We start from the raw sequence: 23,041 nt of genomic DNA on the forward strand, positions 1-23,041 counted from the left end.
GCCCAAAAACAGATGTCAGATTTTGAACACTTACTTTCACCGTGTCACCGTGTGAATCACCCGAACATGCTGCTCATTCAGAGGTCTCTTGGCGGCCTCCCCTCAGTGCTCGTCTCATGAGACCACGGACTTGAAGTTGAGCAATAACTTAATTGACCTTACTGTTCTCCGAGGGATATTTGTTGCCTTGAAATTTTTCCTGTACCATTCCCTTGATTAGTGCTTTTCAATAACTTTGTCACAGATCTACTTGGAGCAATTCTTGGTCTTCGTGTTGGAGTTGTTAGCAGGGAACTGACTTTCGATGACCTTCCACAGGTCACGTAGGTCACTTCTACAGACAACCTGCTGTAGACAGATTTAGTTGGGTCACATGCAAAATACTTAACACCTGTTGAAAAATACCAACTATTTGATGTTTGTAATATTTGTAATTTACGTCATTATTTTCATTGTTTTTTTCTGTCATGAATGCCAGCGCTCTCAAAAAATACTGCATACTAAACCAACACGAGGCAGATAAAAGTGACTACAGTCACTGTCATAATGTCAAATTGAGAAAATAATAAAACCCTTATAAATACTTTAATTCTGGGAGCTGAATTGATAAAATACTGAATGCACGAAGGCCCATCACACATTTGTAGACGTGCTGCTCTTTTAGCAGCTTATAGATTTAAATGTTGATAACAGTGGCTGTAACTTATTGTGGACTTTACCTTTCTTTCTTATAAGTGGGTCTATAGTGACCTTTAATCGCCAGCTCTCCCAGATAACTAATTACAAATTAATTAATTGATCAGTCAACTGGATACATGAAAAGGTTGATTAAATAATTAATTATGTAATTAATTAATCTATTAATTCTTCGGATGACTGAACATCCCTCATGAGAGGTTTTTCCATTCAGTCGACTGAATTAATAAGGATTCGCCTAAGAACAAAAGGCTGGAAAAGGCACAAAGTACACTTTACACACAGTTAGTATTTATTATATCCTTGTGTATGCTCATGAAAACCATAATACATATTGCATCTGAGATTGTGTAATAGCACATATGCACAATGTATTACTTTATTGCTGTGGTTGTTGTTGTTATTACTGTGTGACCGCATTATTGTCAGGTCTAATTAATTAAACCCACATGTTCAGCCTGTACTTGTACAGTAAACACAATGGAAACACGTCACATTATAACCTGGCGAGCCAAAGCTGCTCCGTTGAACTCTAGTTCGAAAACTTCATTCTAGAAACAAAAACTATTTTGAAAGAGAAAAAAAAAGAGATTGCTAATTCTGAGAGTGAGGTTTTGAAATCGAAATTTGTTGGCCGACCAAAACCTTTCCCGGGACGAGTCACCTTAAAAAAAAGCTGCAAGTGGAAGAGACTGCAGCAGTGAACATTGGTGGATTGAGAGAGTGAGTGTACTGTCAAGTGTTTGTGTGGATTCAATGAGCGAATTAGAAAGAAAAAAAAAAACATCAGTCAGGGTTTGTGTTTCCTCTTTTCCCCGTTAAAGTGAGCAACAGTGGAAACATTTGAAAAGTGAAACTTAAGAGTGTAACACAGACCATTTCTATACGTCATTCAGCATAAACATGAACCTTTATCAGAAGCTGTTATCTCAATAAAACAGCTGTCTGAGCCCGATTTGTTAAGATTATTTATTATTATTTTTTTTATCCCCCCCCTGCGTAATTTCCAGCCTAGCTCCGCCGCGTAACTTTATAGTCGACCAACCATTTTTTCCCTCCTCTCGCTTCTTCCCAGACTTTTTTCCTTTTTCTTTCTTTTTTTTTCCTTTTTTTTTCACATCAAGGCTAATATACAGGCCGGCGCTGCAATTTCGGAATCTGCCCTTGTATATGGCGGACGAAATTTCCTACAGGAGGAACCGCAACAGAATCCTCCGCCACCCCTCCTCCTCCTTCTCTCCTCCGCCGCCTCGCCTGTGCAAAAAGGGCAGAAAAACGGGGGGAGCCTGCACGGACCTGGAGTTAAAAAACCTTTCGGCAAATTCATGATTCATTACGCCATTACTCTTTCTAAAATGTAACGTAGCGTGTCGCGGCGAAGAGGGGGAGAGAGAGAGAGACAGAGAGAGGAAGAGAGAGAGAAGAGAGAGGCGGCCGGTGGTGGAAATTTTAACATTTGGAATTTCTCATAACTAATTCACAATTTTTTTTTTATTATTTTTTTGGGGGGGCGGGAGGGGGGGAGAGGAAGCAGTTGTGCAGTCACCTCTGGTCGGGGAGGGAAGATTTTCGTGGAGCGAGGAAGCCTGTTTTCGCATGAGCTGCATCGTTTTTGGAGGTATGTCACAAACCCTTTTTTTTCCTCATTTAAAAAAAAAAAAAAAAAAAAATCCTTAAATTTTTTATTTTTTTTTCCTTGGGGGTGGGGAGGTGAAATTTCACTTAGCGGGTGTTAAGTTTCAGTCCTCTTCTTTTTTTCTGAACAAGACGAGAAGCTGGCGGTGTTTCCTTTTTGCACTACTGCCTTGCACACTAAAAAAAAAAAAAAAAAAAAGAAACCAGGTGCAGGCTTTTTTTTGGAAGCCATCCGAAATGGACCTAATCTGTTGATGTGTGTTGTGTTTTTTTTTTTTTTTTGGCGGGGGGAGCTGAATTTTTGTAATGGAAGTTTTTCCCCGTGTTAACTGCTGACTAGTCGTCCGTGCACCTTTTTTAGTAAAGCCCCCGCGTATAACGACACCAAGCCCCGGGTTTAATAACACCGTGTTGTGCCGATGGAGAGGGAGAGGAGGAGGGGGGGAACCAGGCGATAGTGGCAACATGAAGGACGGCGAGGGGAGGAACAATCTGAAACACAAAAACCTCCTGCAGCCATGTTTTGTGAATTTTTCCCAGCAAATTTTTAGAGCAGAGCTCCGGAGTTGCTCGTTCGCCCTGAAACTCACGCAACATCGGCGACACTTTTGCGGGTATTTGACGGCTCCGTGTTCGGCGTGTAGAGCCGAGAAGAGCCGCTAAAGTGTCGTCATGTCAAAATACAGTTGGAATTTTATTTTTAGGAAGATAGAGAGAGAGGGGGAGGAGGAGGGGGGATTTTTAAAAAAAAAAAAAAAACTGCGTGTCATTGGCGCCACCTGTAGGCAGTCATTTTGACAAATTAAAAAAAAGAAATGAGACTAGTAATGAGACTAGTTTTGTTTTTTGATTGAATGTTAGTTTGTGTAAATGGAGATTCGTTTTTCTTCATTTTTTCAAAAAAATGCTTTTTTGAAAAGGAGTGGATGTCAACCCGGAAGTGATTACCCACAAATTAAGCATAGGCATCTCGTGCTTTCATTAATGCTAATTACTGCAAAATGACCTTTCAAAATAAATAAATAAATAATAATAATAATGAAAAAGCTGCTGTGCAAGTTAATTAACTAATTCTTTGTTTTCTTATTCATGATGGATGATCTGGGCTTGAGTTAAAGCATTTATTAAAAACAAACTGCATTTGAGAAATCTTTTTTAATGTGCCAGAGAGATAAAGATAAAAACACAAAGCTCCCAAATCCACCCTGGACCTTTTCAGCTCGACATACACATCGGCTGTAATGTTCCTTTTTTGTCCTTGCTTGTTCTTCCGTGAGTGTGTATTTGTGTGCATTCGCTGGGAATGCAGATATAATTTACTGCTCGGTAAACATGGAACAATTTGTGACTTTTATTTCTAGAGATTGGAAATGTGTGAGCGGAAAAAAATAACTATCCAGAGTGAAGTGAACAGCACTGGAAGAAGAAAAAGAGACCATGTCAGCATAATTTGAGGGGCAGGAAAAACAATCACAACCAGTGCCTCTACTGTTTATATTAATCCTGCAGACGCCAAACAGTTTCCCATCTTGCATGGCTTGCTTTTTATTTTAATGTTAGGGAAAACTGCGGAGGCCATTTTGCTGTGGGTAATTTAAATGCTGACCTTCAAATCTGTATAAATTCAAAGAGCTGGTGGAAATGGTATGGTTGGTATGCAAAATCTGGGTGTAAATTCTGACCTTTGCTTGGAAAAATCTAATCAAAATGCAGGAGTTTGAGTTGGTGAGGGAGAGGCAACCAGTGTCATGAGTTTAATAGAGTTGGATCCCTCTGTCATTGAAGGGAATGTGTATATACAGAATACTCGAAAGACCAAGTAATTTAGAAAGCTCTCAGAAGTAATGCTGCAGTGTTGAAATGAGAAACACCTTAAACCCTGATATGGTTGATGGGCACTGTATTCTGGGAGTGCTCTTGTTTTTAAGTTGGGTAAGAGGAATGCTGCTCTGTCTGTGCTTTAATGAACAAAAGCTTTGTTTCACTGAGGATATTTGGAGCAAATAGTTTGGATGGAGAGGTGAAACTTGTCCCCCTCAAGCACTGATAACCACAAGATGGTGAGGGATCATATCGCAGCCTGTGGGTTTCACTGAAACACAGTTGCTTGCTCTGATTGCCATTAACTTAGTACAGAGGTTTTGTTTTCTATTTAAAGGGTAAGTGATGTTACACAAACAGTCCCTGTCTTTGATTTCATGCCAGTTCTTTTTTTGTTAATGCACAAGTACAGCTTCCTGATTTGTGCTTAGATGTGTCCGAGCAAACATACATCCTTTTTTCAACATAGCGAGCATCTTATTGTTCTGCTATTGGCATGTTGAAAATGTCTGAAAATGGCTTCACTTAAATTAGTCTCGAGGGAATGGCTTTTCAGAGGTTGGGGCTGCTGCATTAAAAAAAAAAAAAAAAATTCTGTGCATTCTGCACATATTTTCCTGCCTCCTCCTTTTAAAAAATGAACCTTATTGGTTTCATGAATAATGCATAAGGACGTTCAATTGCTGCAGCAATGAAAATTAGGGCCTGTTTACGTGCAGTGGTTATGTACACAGAGGCTGTCTTTTTTTGCCTTGACCATTTTCTGAAGGTAAAGCAGAGCCTGAGTAGCTTTTCTGAAAATACAAATTTTCAGCAAAGCAAATCTCATTTCTTTGAGTGAAAAGGGGAGGGGTGAAACTCCCACGGGTTTAATGAATCCATAAATCACAATAGTGCCAGGTTTGCTGCGCCTGCGTCAGTGTGCAGTGTAATTTTGATTTTCATCAAAAATTTAATCTGCCAGCCTACAAGGGGTTTAACAGCAGACCGGATGCCGCCCTGAATTTCTAATTTTAGGGGCCTGATCTTTCAGGATTTATTTTTGTATAATTCAAGTCTGCTTTTCAATATCTCTTGTTATTAAATTTTAATTCGTGGCATTAACATATAGATTGAAAAGGTTTTTATGGGGGTTTTGAGTGTATGCTGATGGAATTTTACTAGACGACACAGTTTCTTTTTCCAGAGCATCCCGCGTGTGTGTGTGCGTGTGAGGTGAAGGGGAAGGGGGGGGGGGATTTATCCATTTCTCTGCATTATTGCTTTTTGAAATCATTGGTCATACACCATCTTGGAAGACATTTATTACAGAGGACAGGGAAATGTGCATTTGATTAAAGAAACAGGGAAAGCAAAGCATTTAGTGTGAAACAGGTTTTGGTCAACCCTTTGCTCCTAGTCACTGACTCTGCTCTGGATGATACAAACATGCAGTGAAAGCAGCAGTGATTGAAGTGACCCCCCCCCCATTTTAGCTGATTCCTATTTTTAATCCCTCCAGAGTGGAAACATTTTCCTGAGCCTTAAACAAATTTGTATTTTATATTTGGAATCTCCACTCCAGTCTGCTTAACATGCACAACGCAGAGAGTTTTTTGGCAATGTAAGGTACAATTCAAAGTAAGAAACCCCCCACCACCCCCCCACCCCCCAAGTTTGAAGCACATGATTATTATTTTTTTGCTTTAACCGAGCACAGTGATTGATTTACTTCATTATTGTGCAGAGGCAGATACAGTACTGCCCAAATATAGGCCAATTATTTTAAGTACCTCTACTAAGCTCTGAATTCTGAGCAGAGGTATGTCCTAGAGATGTTTTTCTTGTATGCCTAACCTCCTTATTCTTTAACCCTAGATACATTTAGTCTGGTTCTTAAATATGTTTTTGTTACTGCGCATCCGGTGACATTTTAAAACACATCGCGGAGAGAAAACTAGTTTAATAAATTGCCACCTACACCTCTTTACTGAAATGCCAATTAGACTGTACTGTTTAAGGATCCTTAATATGCATATGTATTATTTCACTATGTTCCCCAGTCTTGTGGTATTTATCTCCATTGACCTTTTGTTTTAGTCAGTTTAAGTTGTCCTTTATTTGCGAGGGAACATCAAGCAAATGTACATCTGTTTTAGATTTTCCCTTCTGCGTGGTGCTGTAGGTTACAGTATATCAGAAGGCTTAGACTATGAAAGAACAGAAGGCCAGATGGCTAATTTTGCATTTTGACTTTAATTAGAGGGAAAAAAACAGGCCACAACAGGCGTTTCATGTATTTAGGATATGCATTTAGAATGTTGCACAGGAAATATTAAATGGATGACTTGAGGGAGCTCTTTTTGATTATGGATGATAAAAGTCAGTTCATGTTGGTTTAAGAAGAGCAGTGAGATGCATTGCTTTGTTCCCCCCACAGTGGGTGTACTCTGATCAATCAGGATCAATATCAGACCATGTCCATTACAAATTACTCAACTGGTGGTCTGAAAACTACTTGATCAAAAGGAAAGGGGAGAAAAAAACAGTCATAAAATAGGTGGAGCATAGAATAGACAGTCCGACATTGATTTCACTGCTTGATCCATCATGGCTTCTCAATCTCCCTCTCGTAGATGTTGGCGGCTAGCTTTCTATAACCACAAACAGACTTGAGCTGGACTTGTTGACCAGTACAGGAGTGAGTCCACGTGGGACTCCAGTCGACCAACTCTCTCCTCTTAGCTTAGAATAAGCTAGTAGTGCTCAGGGAGCACTGGGGGCCATTTGTTAGCATGTCATGAGCTAACAGTGCTAACAGAGGGCTTCTTGTTCCTTCAGTAAACAAAAGCAGAATTTTAGAAGTCGAGGAAGAGACAATGATGAATGTAAGGGGCAATGGTGGTGCTTTAGTAAAAGTAGAAGCAGAATTTAGGTAGTGAAAGTAAAAGTACAGCAAATGTTTCTCTGTGACTGATCTGTATGACATTTTATTGTTGTAGCAGGTTGAGGTAGAGCTAGTTTATCTACTTTAGACATCGTTTGGCACTTCAGAGACAGTTTTTTCCTACCTAGACGTAAAGCTTCTCGCAAGCGTCTCAAGGTAAATGTTTTCGGCTGTTAATCTTCTTCTGTTAATCTTCTTGTTCTTTTGGTTTCAAAGAGTTTTTAATTGAAAACATGTGAGAAGTTTAAAGGGAAAATGTACCTTTTAAATGTGGGAGAGTGCCCAAACCAGGTACTGTTTGTTTTTTTGTTCTGTTTTTTTGTCAGGGGTCCCATGGCAATCTTTAACAAGGTATTGTATTTTAGAGGCTTATTTTTTTATGTATAATCCAAATCAGTTTAGCACCTCTACGCGGATGTGATAGGGTCAGGTGTCAGTATGTCAGCATTGAACAACAAGCTTACGTGTACCACTCTGCTAACACGTGTAGTATATAGGCAATTATGTGAACAACTGCATTCACCACGCAGCCTGTTGTCTATGCGAGTGTGTGGCTCGACAGAAAGTAATCTCTCTGGCCTAACAGTCACCTTTGCATGGTTTCTTAGGGCACGGTCTCACATAATGCAAATGCAGGCAAAGCCGATTGTCTACCAGTGCTGAGTGTGGGGTTGTGCTGGATATGAGGCACACCGAACCCAGTTAGCTGGTTTGTAGTCCATTAGAGGTTTCAACTACACAAAAATCTTTGCTATTAATTAAGGCTTCAACTCAGCCAGTCAAAGTCCACTTAAGTCTCAAAACCAGGTGAATTTGCATTGCCACCAGATTTGAACATTATTTGCCCCTTCGCTTGCCTAGAATGGGAATAAACTGTGCCATGTGACTGTACCCTTAGGCTGGATCTTTCTATAAAACTTGTTAAGGAATAACAGGAACCAGTAGCTGATTAAACATCCTAAGGAAGTTAAATTGGTGGTTGTAACCGGTCCTAAAAAGCCTCCAATAGGACCTTTATTCAACAGCTTTGAAGAACTTAATACAAATGGGTTCAGTCCAATAGCATGTGACATGATCGATGCATCCCCTTTAGTGTTAATAATTTATAGAGACATAATAAATGCATCACAGATAAGAGTCACTATAGTTGTGCTGTCGTCATTTGTTTTGGCTGGAATTTAAGCTGACGGAAGGCCTTTACTCGATCATTCATAAAACAACAATGATGACACATTGCTTTTTGTATGCGTGGGGGATTAGACTTGTCACGGAGCAAAATTTTCATACCAGTGTAAGTTCTGCCAGAACGCTGCCAAATACTGGTGTTGTCGACTTTGAAATTGCTTCCCTCGGGCTGCGTTTTGAAAAACGGCTGAGACAGAGAGGTCTGGCTTTACTGTATTTTTCCTGACACACTGTTAAATTTTCAAAGAAACACTCTTTTCACACAGCATTTTCAGCAAGAGGATGATTACAAAAACATTGTCAGTTACCTTCATATAGCTTTTTTATGAAAATACACCATAATTAAGCCTTTTTTGGTCCCCTCTGCAGTAAAAAGGAAAAACAGGCCTCACAAAATTTAAATTTCCTGTATACCATGAACAAACTTGCCTGCAGGGAGAAGCTGGCTCCAGGCTGAACCTAAACCACTGCCATATTGGAGCTGTTTATTTTGGCCAAAAAAATTACTCCCATAATTTATCTGTAGTTACATCATATTTCTCCATGAGTCAGAAAATGTTAAAACGGAATCCTTTTCAGTCACGGGTGCTTTTTTATTTTTGTTTTCACAGTTTTAGTCATATTTGGTGGTGCATGTCTGCCACATGGTTTATTGAATTAAGAGTTTTACAGAAAATTACGTGACAGTGTGGACTTTTTAGAATTACACTGATGTAATGTTGTGGTCTGTATACTACTGGTAATACTGCCCATTGGACCAAGCCTGGTAATGATCGTTTTCGAGAGATATTTTTAGAGACCAACACCATGAAAGCTGAGCTGTTATTATAGGTGTGTTCTGTAATACAGGGCTTCAATGATATTTGTCAAAACAGAGACAGGGACATGTACAGTTTTGATATAAATGCACTAGAAACAAAACATTTTTCTTTACTCCTTAAATGATATGAATTGGTACACTTTTGTTCCCTGAGCAGCAACATTTAAGGTTTCCTCAAGAAAGGCACTTAAATAAGATTGTGAAAAGAATTCAGTTCTACCCAAGACAGCTCAATCCTGAAGCCAGAAAATAGAGAGCTGACCATTTAGTTTATGGTATCACTGGGATGTAAAATTTGGCACTGCTGCGTAGACAATAAATGGGCCACTGACTTTGCTGACCCAAAATATTTTTGTAGGAGTTCCAATTTCGAGCCGCTTCTCTGATTTCTAGCTTTCTATATAGAGAATGATGGCTTATCTGATTCACTGACATAACACATGATCTCTTCATTTTAAACCTGGTATGGACATCCAGAGTGGTAAATATTGAATAAATGTACAAAGACAGTATGAATAGATAATCATATGTGATTAGTTGACGCTTTGGTCAATAAATCGGCTGCATATTTTGTTCCACTTTTTTTTTTTTTTTTTACAGTATATTATTTGAATAATGATTCTGCTGATTATTTCTCTTGTAAGACCTTCATGAATCAAAGGCGATATTTTCAGCTCTGTTGTATTTATGCTGATACAGTTAGGTTACTGTAATGTTTAACTGGTAATGGTCACTGTGATATTTAGAATTAAGCTATAAACTAACTAGGATACCTATATCATATACTGATAACAGCTGTAAGTTAAACTTTCATCATCACTTTTTTTTTTTTAATTTTTTTTTTTTTTACATTTTTAAAATTATTATTCCAGTGTGTTCCACAACATACATTTAAATTTGAGAATGCACTCAGTGGCCACTAGGTACACCTGTACAATCGAGTACATCCCAGTATCGTATAAATGCAGCACTTCTGTTCTCACTCCTGGTTGAAGTAAAGCTCCAGGACTATTCTGTGCACACAAAAGCACATTTTGAGTCGCTGAGCACTTCTCTTTCGCCAGGATAATCCATCCACCCGACAGGCGTGGCATATCAAGGTGCTGATTAAGCAGCATGATTATTACACAGGTGTCCGTTGGGCTGGCCACTCTAAAACATTTTTAATTTGTTTGTTGTTTTTATCAAACAATGCGACAGATGTCAGTATGCCACTGGAATGTCTACTAGGGCTGTTGCCAGTTAAATGTTCATTGAGCTACCGCCAAATTTTCTGAAACAACATTGGAGACTGGTGAACAGCTCTGCAGCCTCTAGATGCGCAACACCTGTCAAGTGGATGGATTACTTTAGCGAAGGAGCATTGCTCATTAACACTGATTTAACGCATTTCTGAACAGAATTGGAGATAAGTAAGCTTTTTGTGTAAATCATCAATCTTAAACTGTAATTTGTTGCATTTGTGTTTATTTTTAGTACAAGTACACATTGTATTTGATGATGTATTTAATTTACACATTGATGACAAGCTGTTGCATTGCACTGCTACTTTCAAATGTAAGAAAATGTAGATCAGTGATAGTTGAGAAAAATTGCATGGTCTACCTTGACAGAGGTTTTTTTTTTTTATTAGGTCAGCAACCTGATCAGTTTACATTGGCAAATATACTCTGTTACAAAAAAGTTTTTTATTGAGGAAAACAAATGAAATAATGTAAAAGTAATTGACATTACTTTTACTACTAGGGTCATCATAATCTGGCCATCATTAAATGTAAGTGTTAAGTCCTCCACAGGACACAGTCAGAAATGGGTTTTCCCAAGTGCTTCCCAAAGGCTACACTGAACAAAGTCTTTAACACAGAGGAGCTTGGCTTCACACTTGTAATGCAGATGGATGCATTACCCATTAAAATTTAAAGATCTGTGGCTTATAGTTGTAGTTCTGAGCCTTTGATTAAAGGTGCACGAACTAGGCTTATACATATGTCATTGAGCTGCAGCCTGGTTTATTCCGTAGTAAAGTGCAAAGACATCTTATCTTTTCAGCAACAGTATTTATTTTATTCAGTGGTATAAAAATGCACAACAAGGTCCCATAGATAACCTGTGAGTATAAACACATCTGGTCTGCTAATTTCTTCTCACTTACACTTACAGTCCATTGCAGTGTGGGTAAAAGCACACAGGTGCACACGGGTTGCTCCGCAGCTTCTGCCACTGGTGAAACAAGACACTGTGGGTTGGAAATGCAGACAATACATGTTTAACAAATACTCTGCATTGAAAATGGCAATGGAAAAATTCATATAAAGCTTGAAACTGGAAAACGACCAATATAGAAACCATCAAATAGAAATGCTCAGATTGAAAGCTTGAATTGCAGTGTTTGCTATGACATGGATGGTTTGTCAAAGAAGTGTAATGCTACATAAAAGTACCATTTGGTTTGATATGTACCTTTGTACAGGGGTAACGGTCGATACCCCAGATTGATATGGATTTAGGACTTAGATGTTCCTTTACCACTTTTAATGTGTGTTTGGGATCATTGTCCCATTGGAACACCCAATTGCATCCAAGACCCAATCATCTGGCTGATGATTTTAGGTTTTCCTTAAGAATTGAGATTATCCTCCTTCTTCACTATTCTTTTTACTTTCTTTAGAGCACCAGATCCAGTGGCAGCAAAAACAGCCCCATAGCATAATACTACGACCACCGTGTTTGGCAGTTGGTAGGGTGTTCTTGGGGTTAAAGCCCTCACCTTTTTACCTCCAAACATATTGCTGCACTCCATTTTTATTTCATATGCATAACTTTCCTCTAGAGAGCTTATTCTTTTTCCATGTGATCAGCAGCAAACTTCAGTCAAGCCTTAATTTGCCATGTCTGGGGCAAGGGGCTTCTTTCTTGCACGACAGCCTCTCAACCCATGTTGATGTAATACACGCTTGACTGCGGACACTGTCACCTGTCTTCCAACAGCTTCTAATTCAATGCAGTCTTGCTCTTTGGTGGTTTTTGTTTGATTCTTGACCTCTCCGTTCAATTTTCTCTCAGCAGTAGGTGATCATTGGCGTTTTCTTCCTGATCATGACAGTGACACAACTCGGCCATGCACTTTAAAACTTCTGAACAGTTGTTTGCAAAGTTGATCTTGTGACTTGCAACTGCTTTGAAATGGCTCCAACAGACTTTTCTGACTTGTTCAAATCAATAATGCACTTTTCCAGATAAATGCTGAGCTCCTTACACTTTCCCATTGTAGTGTTTGTGGCTATGTCTAGTGGGAGTGTCATAATTCACATAATTTTCTACATTGATAGTCATTTAATTTATTATATGTGTATTTTGGACCCAGCAGATTTGGTCACATTTTCATAGAAAGTAAATTAAATAATGAAGAAGGTAGATTATCCCAAAATTCTTCCGGAAAATCTAACATCATCTGCCAGAAGACTGGCTCTTGGTCACTGTTGGGTGTTCCAACAAGGCAGTGATCCCAAACACACATCAGAAGTGGTAAAGTAATGGCTAAATCAGGCTAGATTTGAGGTTTTGGAATGGTCTTTCCAAAGTCCTGACATGAACCCCATTGAGAACATGTGGACTGTGCATGATAAACAAGTCAGTGCCAGGAAGCTAACACATTTGGTTGAACGTCACAGATTCTGGCAAGGGGAGTGGTTAAATATTCAACCAGAGGCCTGCCAGAAGCTTGTGGATGGCTATCAAAAGCGACTAATTAAGGTAAAAAATGTCCAAGGGACATTAAACCAAATAGTAGAATTACTGTTTGTATATTTTCGGTCCAGTAGATCTGGTCACATTTACTGAGCTAGACTTCATGAATTTTTGGGGGGACAAAGTTTTATATGTTCCATTCATTCCATCAGAAAAATGAGAGCTGCAGAAATCATTGGACCTGAAGCCTGCCATGATATACATTGTCTTTACAAAGTGCTGCTAAACTTTTGACTGTGACTGTGTTTGGCCAATAGTGTGAATTCTGGCTGTGATAAGCCCTTTCCTGAAGCACCAACAGGAAGTCAAATGCCATAACGAACAAAATTATAGGATACACAGAAGTTACAGTTGTTCATTAAATTGATCCTAGAATCTTTAAAAGCACGGTTGAGCTTCCATATGAAAGTTGCAAAAGATATTAGGAAATCAAGAAAACACACAACTTGCACAACCATTAAGCCTGTTCAGTGTTGCAAAAACTGGAAGATTGAAGTACTTTTTAAGTCCTTTTTTTTTTTTTTTTTTTTACTGAACATGAATGTTAGCAATTTGAACTGAAACTGTAAATATTTTGTCAACATTATCAAATTCACTGGCCTATGTGAGGAGGCTTCTTGGTCATGTGTCATATCCAGAGAAAGGTGTATTTGGGCTATGAAAGGGCTTGTTGTTGCTGTATTGGTGTGCTATTATTAGATGACCAATTTTCCCCTCTTTCCATAATATCAGTCATCCTGGCATAACTCTGTTTTGCTTGGTTGCCTTTCAAGTACATTCTCTTAACAAGGCCTTTTATAGCCCTGTGCTGAAGTGGCAAGTTGTGTAATTTGGATATTTCTGAAATTAGAGCACTTGGGTGTCACAAAGCTGTGGAATTTATGTCATCAAAGGTCACTCATGAACAGTTAAGCCAGTCTGCTCTCCATGGCTAACAGGACAATTTTGTCTGTTTTATTTTTTTCCCTGCCTTTATATTTACACTATCACAGATAGTAACGGTGGTGGATCCTGTGCTGTTTGAGCTTACACAAGTATTAAGTATTTAGAAAAAGAGCGCTGCTTGTCTCACAATTTGGATTACTAAGTGTAGGCAGACATGTAGGTGTAAACCAAAGCTTATACTATGTACAAGGCAAGAAGTCACGCCTCAATCAAGACTTATATTGCTACAGGAGATAAAGCTTTATCTTTTTCTGTCTCTCTGGTGTTTATTACAATTACAGAAGCACAGGCTCAGAGGAGGTGGAGTCATGAGTGCGCAAGAGGCACCCAATCCTGGGAAGGAGCAGGCGGACGGTGGGAATGCAGCCACAGATGGCCCCTCACCATCCGCAGCCCAAAAATCAAAGAGTTCTACTCCACCACCTGTCACAATAAAGAAAGAGCCGGGGACCTTGGAGACGAGTAATGGGAAAGTGGGCGATGCCAACCCTGCTGAGATCTGTGTTGTCATTGGAGGAAATGAAGGAGGAACAACCGGTGCCGGATCCCGTAGATCTCAGTCCGAGGGTATGTTTGCCCTTGGTACTCCTCCTCCAACGAAGAGCACAGACTCATGCATAGGTGTGTGAACATACATATGCATACATATGCGTTCCCTGACTGCTATCTTGTCTGGTGTCTCTTGACCATGACCTTGCTTCCTGACTTAAAGAAAAGAATGTCCTGGTTGCTCAGGATAATCCACAGACCTTCGCTGTAGGCACTTTTTATTGGGACTACATTCCACAGAAGAAATGGCCCCCTTTTGAAAAGCCTGTTGTTGCTGTTGAATTTTTAAAAATGCAATTTTCCAATCCTGTGAGCACAATTGAAATTCCATTTACCTCCATTTTTATGGAGTATTTAGTCTTTGTGAAGCAGCTGAAACCTTAAAGTCAAACAAAACCAAGACTTTCCGCAAGGCTAGAGACTGTACCATCAGGGCAAAATGAGAAAAAAGCATGTTTTTTTTTTTTTTTTTTTTTTTTTTTGTAATTTAGGTTAGGTGAATGTTTTGCACAAATACACAAATATGCTGTATGTGCATTCAGTTTTGAGACTGGACTTGTAATGCTGTGCAATAGTTACCCCTGCAAAAATCCTACTTTTACAAAGATTATAATGTTCTCATTTATACACAACAGCACTCCACTGTAATTTAATATAATTCAACAGCACCACTTATTACAGCCCCCAACATAACAACCCTAACAGGTAGAAATAAATATTATAGCATAGACAGTGGTTTTAGCTAGGCACATCCAATAAACAAGTATTTGATTACAATTATTTAGGTTAAGTTACACCTATTCAGCTCAAATATTGGAGCCAATGACCATGGCTTAGAGATATACGCTAGCTTTATATATGTATACTACTGACACGTTGAAATGCCTTTTTATATTATCACTGGCCCGAATCTTGTAGCTCCTGGTATTCATGTTATTTTAGTCAAATAATCAGATTTGTTATTCTCCCCTGTTATGCCGCAGAAGCCAGGAAAAGATCTCAGAATCTTAGTATTCAGGAAACATTTAATGTGTACATAATGTGGAAAATGATGTTTACTTCAGGCTTAGAACTTGAACTGATTATTGTTAATCTTTTGTTTATGCTCAAAGAAGTAATTGGGAGATAGATATGCACTGTAGTTATGATTGGGATTAGTAAGAATACAAGAGAGAACTATGGTCTCAACTTTGACGGCAGTCAAATATGCTGTATGCAGAAATTGTTGATGATACTGTCACTTTGTTTTTATGACATTGTTTTGAATTTTTCATGCAGGTTCCTATGTATGTGGTGTGTGTGGGAAGAAGTACAAGTACTATAACTGCTTTCAAACGCACGTCAGGGCACACAGAGGTAAGACATTTTTGTTCACGTATGTATTTTATCTCAATGAAAAAGCTTGCCTTCTTTTTCCTCTCTGGACAGTCTGGTCCTAAAATGATTCACTTCCTCTAGATGAGTCATACGCGTCCCGTTTTTGCCCAGGAATTGTATTTAATGAATTACATTTTTTTTGGCCTCTGAATTGTTTTAGTTTAGTTGGAAGCCAGGAGCAGATGTGAGCACACATTGATCTCCTCACAGTTTCCTTTAAGGCTGACTTATTTTTCCCCTATAGAATCAGAGAGCATGGTTGGAGACGGTCTACCCCCTACACCTAACAGTGAGTACACGTCTGCACACTCATCTAGTGAACACGCTCAAGTTTATTAGCATGCCAGCACAAGCTGCCTCTTTCATACTTGGCTCATTTAACAGACATTATGCTGCTTTTACATGATAACGTTAAGATCTTCCATGAAGCTGACTTAAAAGCAATCCAATGCAACTTACAACTGAAGATAAACAATATCTTTTTCTCTGTGTCACGTAGCAGGCTCAAAGCCATATTATTTATTCTCTCCTTTTCTCCCATCAGCCTTGTCTCTTCTCTTCTGTAGCCGTCTTCCCATAGGTGAATATCAAGCACTTGTCAGGCAACATCCAACTTAACCTCAGCATTTCTGGCACAGTCATGTCTTATGTGGACACAATGTTCTTATTATCACAATTATGTTTTGCTGATGCAATTAGTTTAGTTAAAGTTTAACTGAATGATCTCACTGGAACATATTTAAGACCATGTTCTCACAGCCAAAAGCTACACACTGGACCCTCTTTGTCCGACAACAACAATTCCTGTGTTTTTAAAGAGGTAAAGCAGTAACACTAAACAGAAACAAACACTTTTGGTCCCAGTTTTTACAAGTAAAAAAAGTTTCTTTGCACACAAAAGGCTACTTTCTCTTAAATTTTGATCACATTTTTTATTTAAATCCATGTCGGTGAGCACTGCTTCTTTGCCAAGAAAAAACATTCACCTAACAGGTGTTTCATATCAAAATGCTGATTAAACAGGATGATTATTGCACAGGTGTGCCTTGAAAAAGACATTTATTATGCATTCAACTCTGGATTTCACTTTATTGGGGCTAGAGATGAGCATTTTTTTGGAGGGGGGTCAATGAAAGCAGCCAGTATCTAGCATGACAACCATTTTCCTCTTACAGTGCAACACATTTCCTTGAAAAGTTGATTAGGTTATTCGCTGTGGCCTGTCGGATGTTGGTCCGCTCCTCTTGAATGACTGCGTGAAGTTGCTGGATATTGGAAGGATTTAGAACATTGTAAACATCAATCCAGAGCGTCTTAAACATGCTCAATGGCTGACATCTCTGAGTAGGCAGGCCATGGAATGTTTGTAACTTCCATAAATTGTACAGATCCTTGCAACATATGGCTGTGCATTATCATGCTGTGACTTCAAGTGTGTCATCACAGTTTCTCTGTGCATTCAAATCGCCATTAATAAAATGTTAGTTGTCTTTAGCTTATGCCTGCTTAATACCATAACCTCACTGCCACCATGGGGGCACTATGTTCACAACATTTCCTGAGGAGATCGCTTCTCTACGTATGCAAGTGCATGTACATTTATGGGCAAATGCTCACCTTATGCTGGTCTTGTTGGTGACTGGTCACCTGCAAGACTAGCATATGCTGTGTTTTGGTGCTGGTTTTAGTGCTGGTGTATGCTGTTTTTTCCAGCAGGATATACTGCCAAATTCTCAGAAACAACATTGGCAAGACTTATGGTAGTGAAATAAACATTCACGGGAAACAGCCTTCGTGGACATTCATGCAAACAGCATGCCAACTCCAGACACCCTCAAAACTTGGGACATCTGTGGCATTGTGTTGTGTGATAAAACTGCACGTTAGAGTGGCCTGTCATCCTGACTAGCCCAAGGAGCACCTGTGCAATAATCACACTGCTTAATCAGCATCTTGATTTGCCACACCTGTCAGGTGGATGGATTATCTTGGCAAAGGAGGAGCGCTCTGTAAGACAGATTCTTAACACATTTCTGAACAAAGGGAGAGAGGAACTAGCCTTCTGTGTGCATATAAGAAGTCTTGCATCCTTTTACATTGACTTGTGAAAAATGGGAGCCAAAACAAAAGTGTTGCGTTTATATTTTTGTACTCATAAAAGTATGCATGAGTGGGGATGTTGCTCTTTAATTGCATTGTATATCTGCTGCCAGGGCCTGCATTTATCAGGCATCTTAAAAATCACTCCCAGGAATCATGGTGAAAGTTTGATTAGGACTAAAAATACTCCTACTCCTCCTTAGCGTAGTACTTGAGTTATTTATAAAGCTTCCTACACACACACACACTCAGCAATCATTACATGAATGTGCACATCGCTGAAAGGCAACACTATAAACATGGCAGGGAAAAAAGAAAAAGCAATCATCTGCAGACAGAACAACAGTCATTTATTTTATAGCTGCATGAGGAATACAGGCAGAGTGTAACCAAAAGGTCTGTGACAGTGTTAATAAGTAGGCCAGAGAGGCTGCTTTGCAAAAAAAAAAAAGCGCTGATAGATTAAATTCTTAAGAGGATGGAACATCCTGTAAAGCATTTTGGTCGACGCCACATATTTAGACTTTAAACTTGATAATGACTGGCATGCCAATTTATAAGTGTATATTTTAAATATAACTTTCTTCATCTAGGCGTCCAAGTGATCCCAAAAGAACGTGGCAGCAAGTAAAGATTAAACAAGCTGAGGCCAGTTATAACCTGTTTTAATAGCAGTTAATTGGATACAGATAGATAAAAAGTCACTGCCTGAGGGAAGATTGAAAACGGTCAGTGATCCAGAGAAGTTTGAAGCCCAGGTTTAGGGCAGAAAAGTGAGGATGTGGAAGTGTTGTGACCTTGGTTTTTTTAGCCTACTTAACACCAGACTTGTTCTTGGTGCAGGAGACAACACAGGCTTTAGTGTTGTGGAGGAGTTCTTGGAGTTGAAGAGTATTTCAGGAACCCAGCTAGGACAAACTTTCTGCAGCTCTGACTAAGTGGGCGTTCAGACCGAAAAACAGCCATGGGTTTAAAAAAAATAAAAATGAAAGCAGGCGTTGGTGGGGGTGTGTTGCTTCAGGTACCAGAGAGATCCAGGAAGTCTGATAGATCATGTATCTATTTAAATCATTAGAAGCCAAAACACTGCAGAGTTTTATAATACTCACACTACGAGACAGAAATGTTATCACACTGACAAGATTTTAAGTAATAAAATCAGGAATATGCAGTTTCATGTATTTGACTTACCAGAAGACATTTCATTGTGGCAAAAGTTGAGCCAGGTCCAACTTGTTTGCTGTATTTTTTTATTTGCTTGATCCCCTGAGTCAGTTACCCTGATGCATCCACTGAGTGGTCCCATTCAGTTGGTGCAGTAATGTGAGGAGTCTTTAAAAAACCTGGCTCCATATTTATTGAGTATCTCAGAATATCTCTTTGGAATCACGCTGAAAGTTAGACGAAGACTAAAAATACACAAGCGCACAGCATGAGAGGTAGAAATGAGGCCTTCTAAACACACACAGACACACAAACATGGTCAAAATTAAAATTAGTAGTAGTAGTAGTAGTGGTGGTGGTGGTGGTGGTGGTGGTGGTGGTAGTACTAGTGGTGAAATCAAATGGAAAATGTTTATTAAATTTCCGGCTTTGTTCAATTGGCAGACAGTGTATAACCTTAACTTGAATTCATGCTGTACTATGGCATTTAAATATGAAATATGTAGGGTTGCAGCGTTTTTTATCAGCCAAACATCAGTATTGGCCGATATTTGCCTCATTAACTGCTGTGAAAGCAAGATGACCTTCACCAATAGGAGCAGCTAATGCTTATATGATGTGCCACATCAGTTTCATGCAGGCACGTTCAAGAACAAGCTAATCCCTGCCATCAGTTTGTGAAGCTGAAGTATACTAGATGCTGAGGAATATACTTGATGCAGTAACATATCGTGAAAAATCTCATGTGAATGAAGGTTTATATTAAAAGTTGTTGAAGGTTAAAGGTTGTTTCATACATTTGTAGAATAAAGTCTGTGCTGTTTAAAGGGGTAATGAAGGTCAGACTAACTATAAAACAGGTCTTTATAATCAAGATTTCTTTGTTTCCCGGGCACAAAGGAGGACAAAAATAACAGCAAAAGAACAACACATTGATATCTGCATCAAGTATTGGCCAAATTATTATTTTAAAGGGACAGTTCACCCCAAACTCAAAAAAACAATTTTTTTCCTCTTCCCTCAAGTGGTACTGATCCATCCAGATTCTTTCGGTGTGACTGTGTCAGAGTTTTGGAGATGTCTGGCCAGTATAATGGAACTAGGAGCCACTCGGCTTGTGGTGCCCAAAAACTCCCAAAAATGTAGTTGAAAAAACTCAACAGCAATGTCTCTTCCCAGAAATCATGACCCCCACAATAATGACCCCAAGATAATCCACAAACATTGTTGTATATGGATTTGGGAATTCAGGGTGAACTGTCCCTTTGAACGTCTGTATCATTATCAGGCCAGAATTTCACATTCAGTGCATCCTTAGAAATATAAGACATCGGGACTTGTCTTGCCTGCCCTCACAACCTGCAAAGATCATGCAAACATAACCAGTGGTCCATGCTGTTACTCTGTTATTGATTTACTTCTCATGTCTTCACCTGTGCTGGGAGCAATGATGTAATGTGAGCCTTAATCACACTGACAAATACCAGGAACGCCACACATTTGTGGTAAATAGTTTCAATCACGTTAATTGGTGGGGAAAATTATAGAATATGCATGGTACTGGAGCCTTGAGGTGTTATAAATGCAATTACAGTTAGGCCGCCTAATAATCGCTTTTGTAGCTGTACTTCCTTGTTCCCAATTCAGCATAATCACATGGACCCTTTCACTGCGAAGTGGAGAAACTGGTTGATTTAAATGAACTGTATCGGCTTTTCTCTCTCCTCCCTGTATCACATTTATAGGACAATCATTTTCTCTGTTTCGAAAATATGAAAAAATCTATTTTGACAAACGTTATCTTACTTGTAAGAGCAGTGGTAGAGGTTACGAAGAAATGATTTCAGAGCACAAAAAAATCGTTCCAGATTGGCATATTTTCATGCAGCTGATTGAATTAACAGGGTCAGAACAGACTGGAGAAAACGTGGAAGTTGTCGCTCTCCTGCTAAATGATAAAACATTTGTCACATGGGTGTGCAAGTTGAGAGGCGATCTGCAGGGCCAGCATCAGTCAGACATATTGATATGGAGAAAAGACTAAACCTGAACCAGCTGTAGAAAGGAAGTTAGAATTTGATTTTGTTCTTACAGTTGCTCTGTGCCATTCTTTTTATGCAGCAGATTGCCTTCAGTCAGGGTTTCACTGTAGTGTGCCAAGAGGCTCTTCAGGTATTCTTGTCAACAGCCACCTGGCTGCACAATGCTTACCACTGCAACCAAATCAGAAAGAATGGAACAAGTGATCTGCATCCTTTGTCTGAGAAGCAATATTAATAAATGCATTAGCAATTTTAAAATCTATTTTTGTATGATTGAGTCATAACAAACATTTAATTCAGTATGACAGTTCACATAATCCGGTTGGAGTCATGTGATAGCAGAATGTAAAATCTGAGAAATTCTTAGCAGAACAGAAGGACAAATGTCTTTTCTCTCTTAAAAACTCTACTTTTTATCATGTTTGCTAACACTGTTTTTAATTTAATCAACTGATTGACTCTGGAATTTGATTAGCGTGGATATTTTTATAGCTTTGTTTATATAGAGATGTTTCTCTTAAAAATAATCAAATCATTATTAACTTTTCTCTTACTTTTCCCTCAGGGATTCATCTGCCTATTTGTCTTGTTTATCTAATCTCATTTAGCCCCCCCCCCCCTGTCTGTCCCAATGCAATCAAATCTTTGGCCGTGTGTTTTTAATCTTTCGTCATGTATCCTTTTTTCTATTGCAGAATGAGTAAAAGCAGGAGTCTGCAATTCTTTTTACAGCACAGTGAAATACTTACAGTAATTTGGAACACCTTTGGGTACAAGGTGCGCTGTAAACTGTGCACCACAGCAACGTTTTAAAGTCATTATTAGGTTATTATCAAGCCAGTTTGCAGTTTTGGATTCATTCATACCCAGAATACTGGTTGTCTGTGCCAGTCCTATCCAGTGTCTTCCTGCCTATGTGTAAGTCACATAAAAACAATGCTGCTTTCTTTCTCTCTCTTATCTGTTCATCTGCAGGTAGCTTCCGTTACTCCTGTGACATCTGTGGCAAGAAGTATAAATACTACAGCTGCTTCCAGGAGCACCGTGACCTGCATGCAGTTGATGGTAACCATGTTACTAAGTTTTTGGAATATTTGCATGACGATTCTTATTTTTATTTCTCTTTAACACTTTCAAGACTCAAACCAGAAAACCACTCACAAGGGAACTTTTCATTTCACTGTCCCCTCACTGCAGAATCCCTTCTTCCTGCAACAGCAACAAAAACTGATTAGCACGTTAAAGTGGAGTCAATCAGGAAGAAAAGTTTAAAACAGGCTAGTTATCATTTCAGTGGGGTTTTTTAAAGCAGAGTTAATAAATCAAAAGTAAAACGGGTCTAGGCTGGTCCCACCTGAGACAGGTTTAACTGGATTATTGCACCATACCCAGACCTATATAAAAGGGCAATCATAATTTATTTGATCCTTAAGCAGTTTGATGTGATGGTGAGATTATGGAGCCCTGCTTTATTAGCAAAAGCTCAGAAGAAGATGCTAACTATCACAAGACAGCCCGCAATAAAAGAAGAGTTGATCTTTCAAGTTTGGTCAAGTTGATGATGTCGGAAAGTAGATGGAAAAAGTTTGAAATTGCAAATAATGAATGTGTATAGGGCTGAGCAATGAAGATTAGCAAATCTTTATTTAATAAGAAACAATCCAGTGAAAACAGGCTCACATTAGGATCAAAAACCTTGAAATCTACTGCAAATAAAGCTACTGAATGTAATATTAAAGCTGGTGAAAAGTCTTCAAAATGATCTGTTTTCAAAAAATGTGAATGGATGCAGTAATATTACATCTTCAGATTGTTAATATATATTAAATTAATATTAATGCATTCCCCTACATTTTCTAGGAAATTAAAATAATCTTTCTTGGGAAATTATGCAGTCAAAGGTTTTCAGCTCTGAAGCTAAATTTAGCAAGATCTGTGAGACTCATTTTTTTATGCTGGGCCAAATAACTTCTGGGTGTGATATAACTGTAATAACACTACACAGAATCATAAACTGGTTGCAGGAAAGTAAAA

At 38.9% G+C, this 23,041-nt stretch overlaps 1 protein-coding gene across 11 annotated transcripts in view; it reads left to right on the forward strand.

Annotated features, from left to right (window-relative positions):
• The first annotated feature begins 1,797 nt into the window (after positions 1 to 1,797).
• Positions 1,798 to 23,041, forward strand: part of znf618 (zinc finger protein 618) — a 37,452-nt gene continuing 16,208 nt past the window's right edge. For 6 of the 11 annotated variants that reach the window (XM_037116976.1, XM_037116977.1, XM_037116981.1 and 3 more), the window contains exons 1-6: positions 1,798 to 2,314; positions 14,057 to 14,396; positions 15,603 to 15,680; positions 15,946 to 15,990; positions 16,246 to 16,281; positions 21,983 to 22,072. In XM_037116976.1, coding sequence (XP_036972871.1) covers positions 14,084 to 14,396; positions 15,603 to 15,680; positions 15,946 to 15,990; positions 16,246 to 16,281; positions 21,983 to 22,072 — 562 coding nt within the window. In that variant the 5' untranslated portion in view covers positions 1,798 to 2,314; positions 14,057 to 14,083. The remainder of the gene's footprint in view (positions 2,315 to 14,056; positions 14,397 to 15,602; positions 15,681 to 15,945; positions 15,991 to 16,245; positions 16,282 to 21,982; positions 22,073 to 23,041) is intronic. The other 5 variants (XM_037116982.1, XM_037116986.1, XM_037116979.1 and 2 more) reach the window with 4 other exon arrangements.

This window comes from Acanthopagrus latus, chromosome 12 (genome assembly GCF_904848185.1).
Source record: "Acanthopagrus latus isolate v.2019 chromosome 12, fAcaLat1.1, whole genome shotgun sequence".
Taxonomy (NCBI): Eukaryota; Metazoa; Chordata; class Actinopteri; order Spariformes; family Sparidae; genus Acanthopagrus; species Acanthopagrus latus.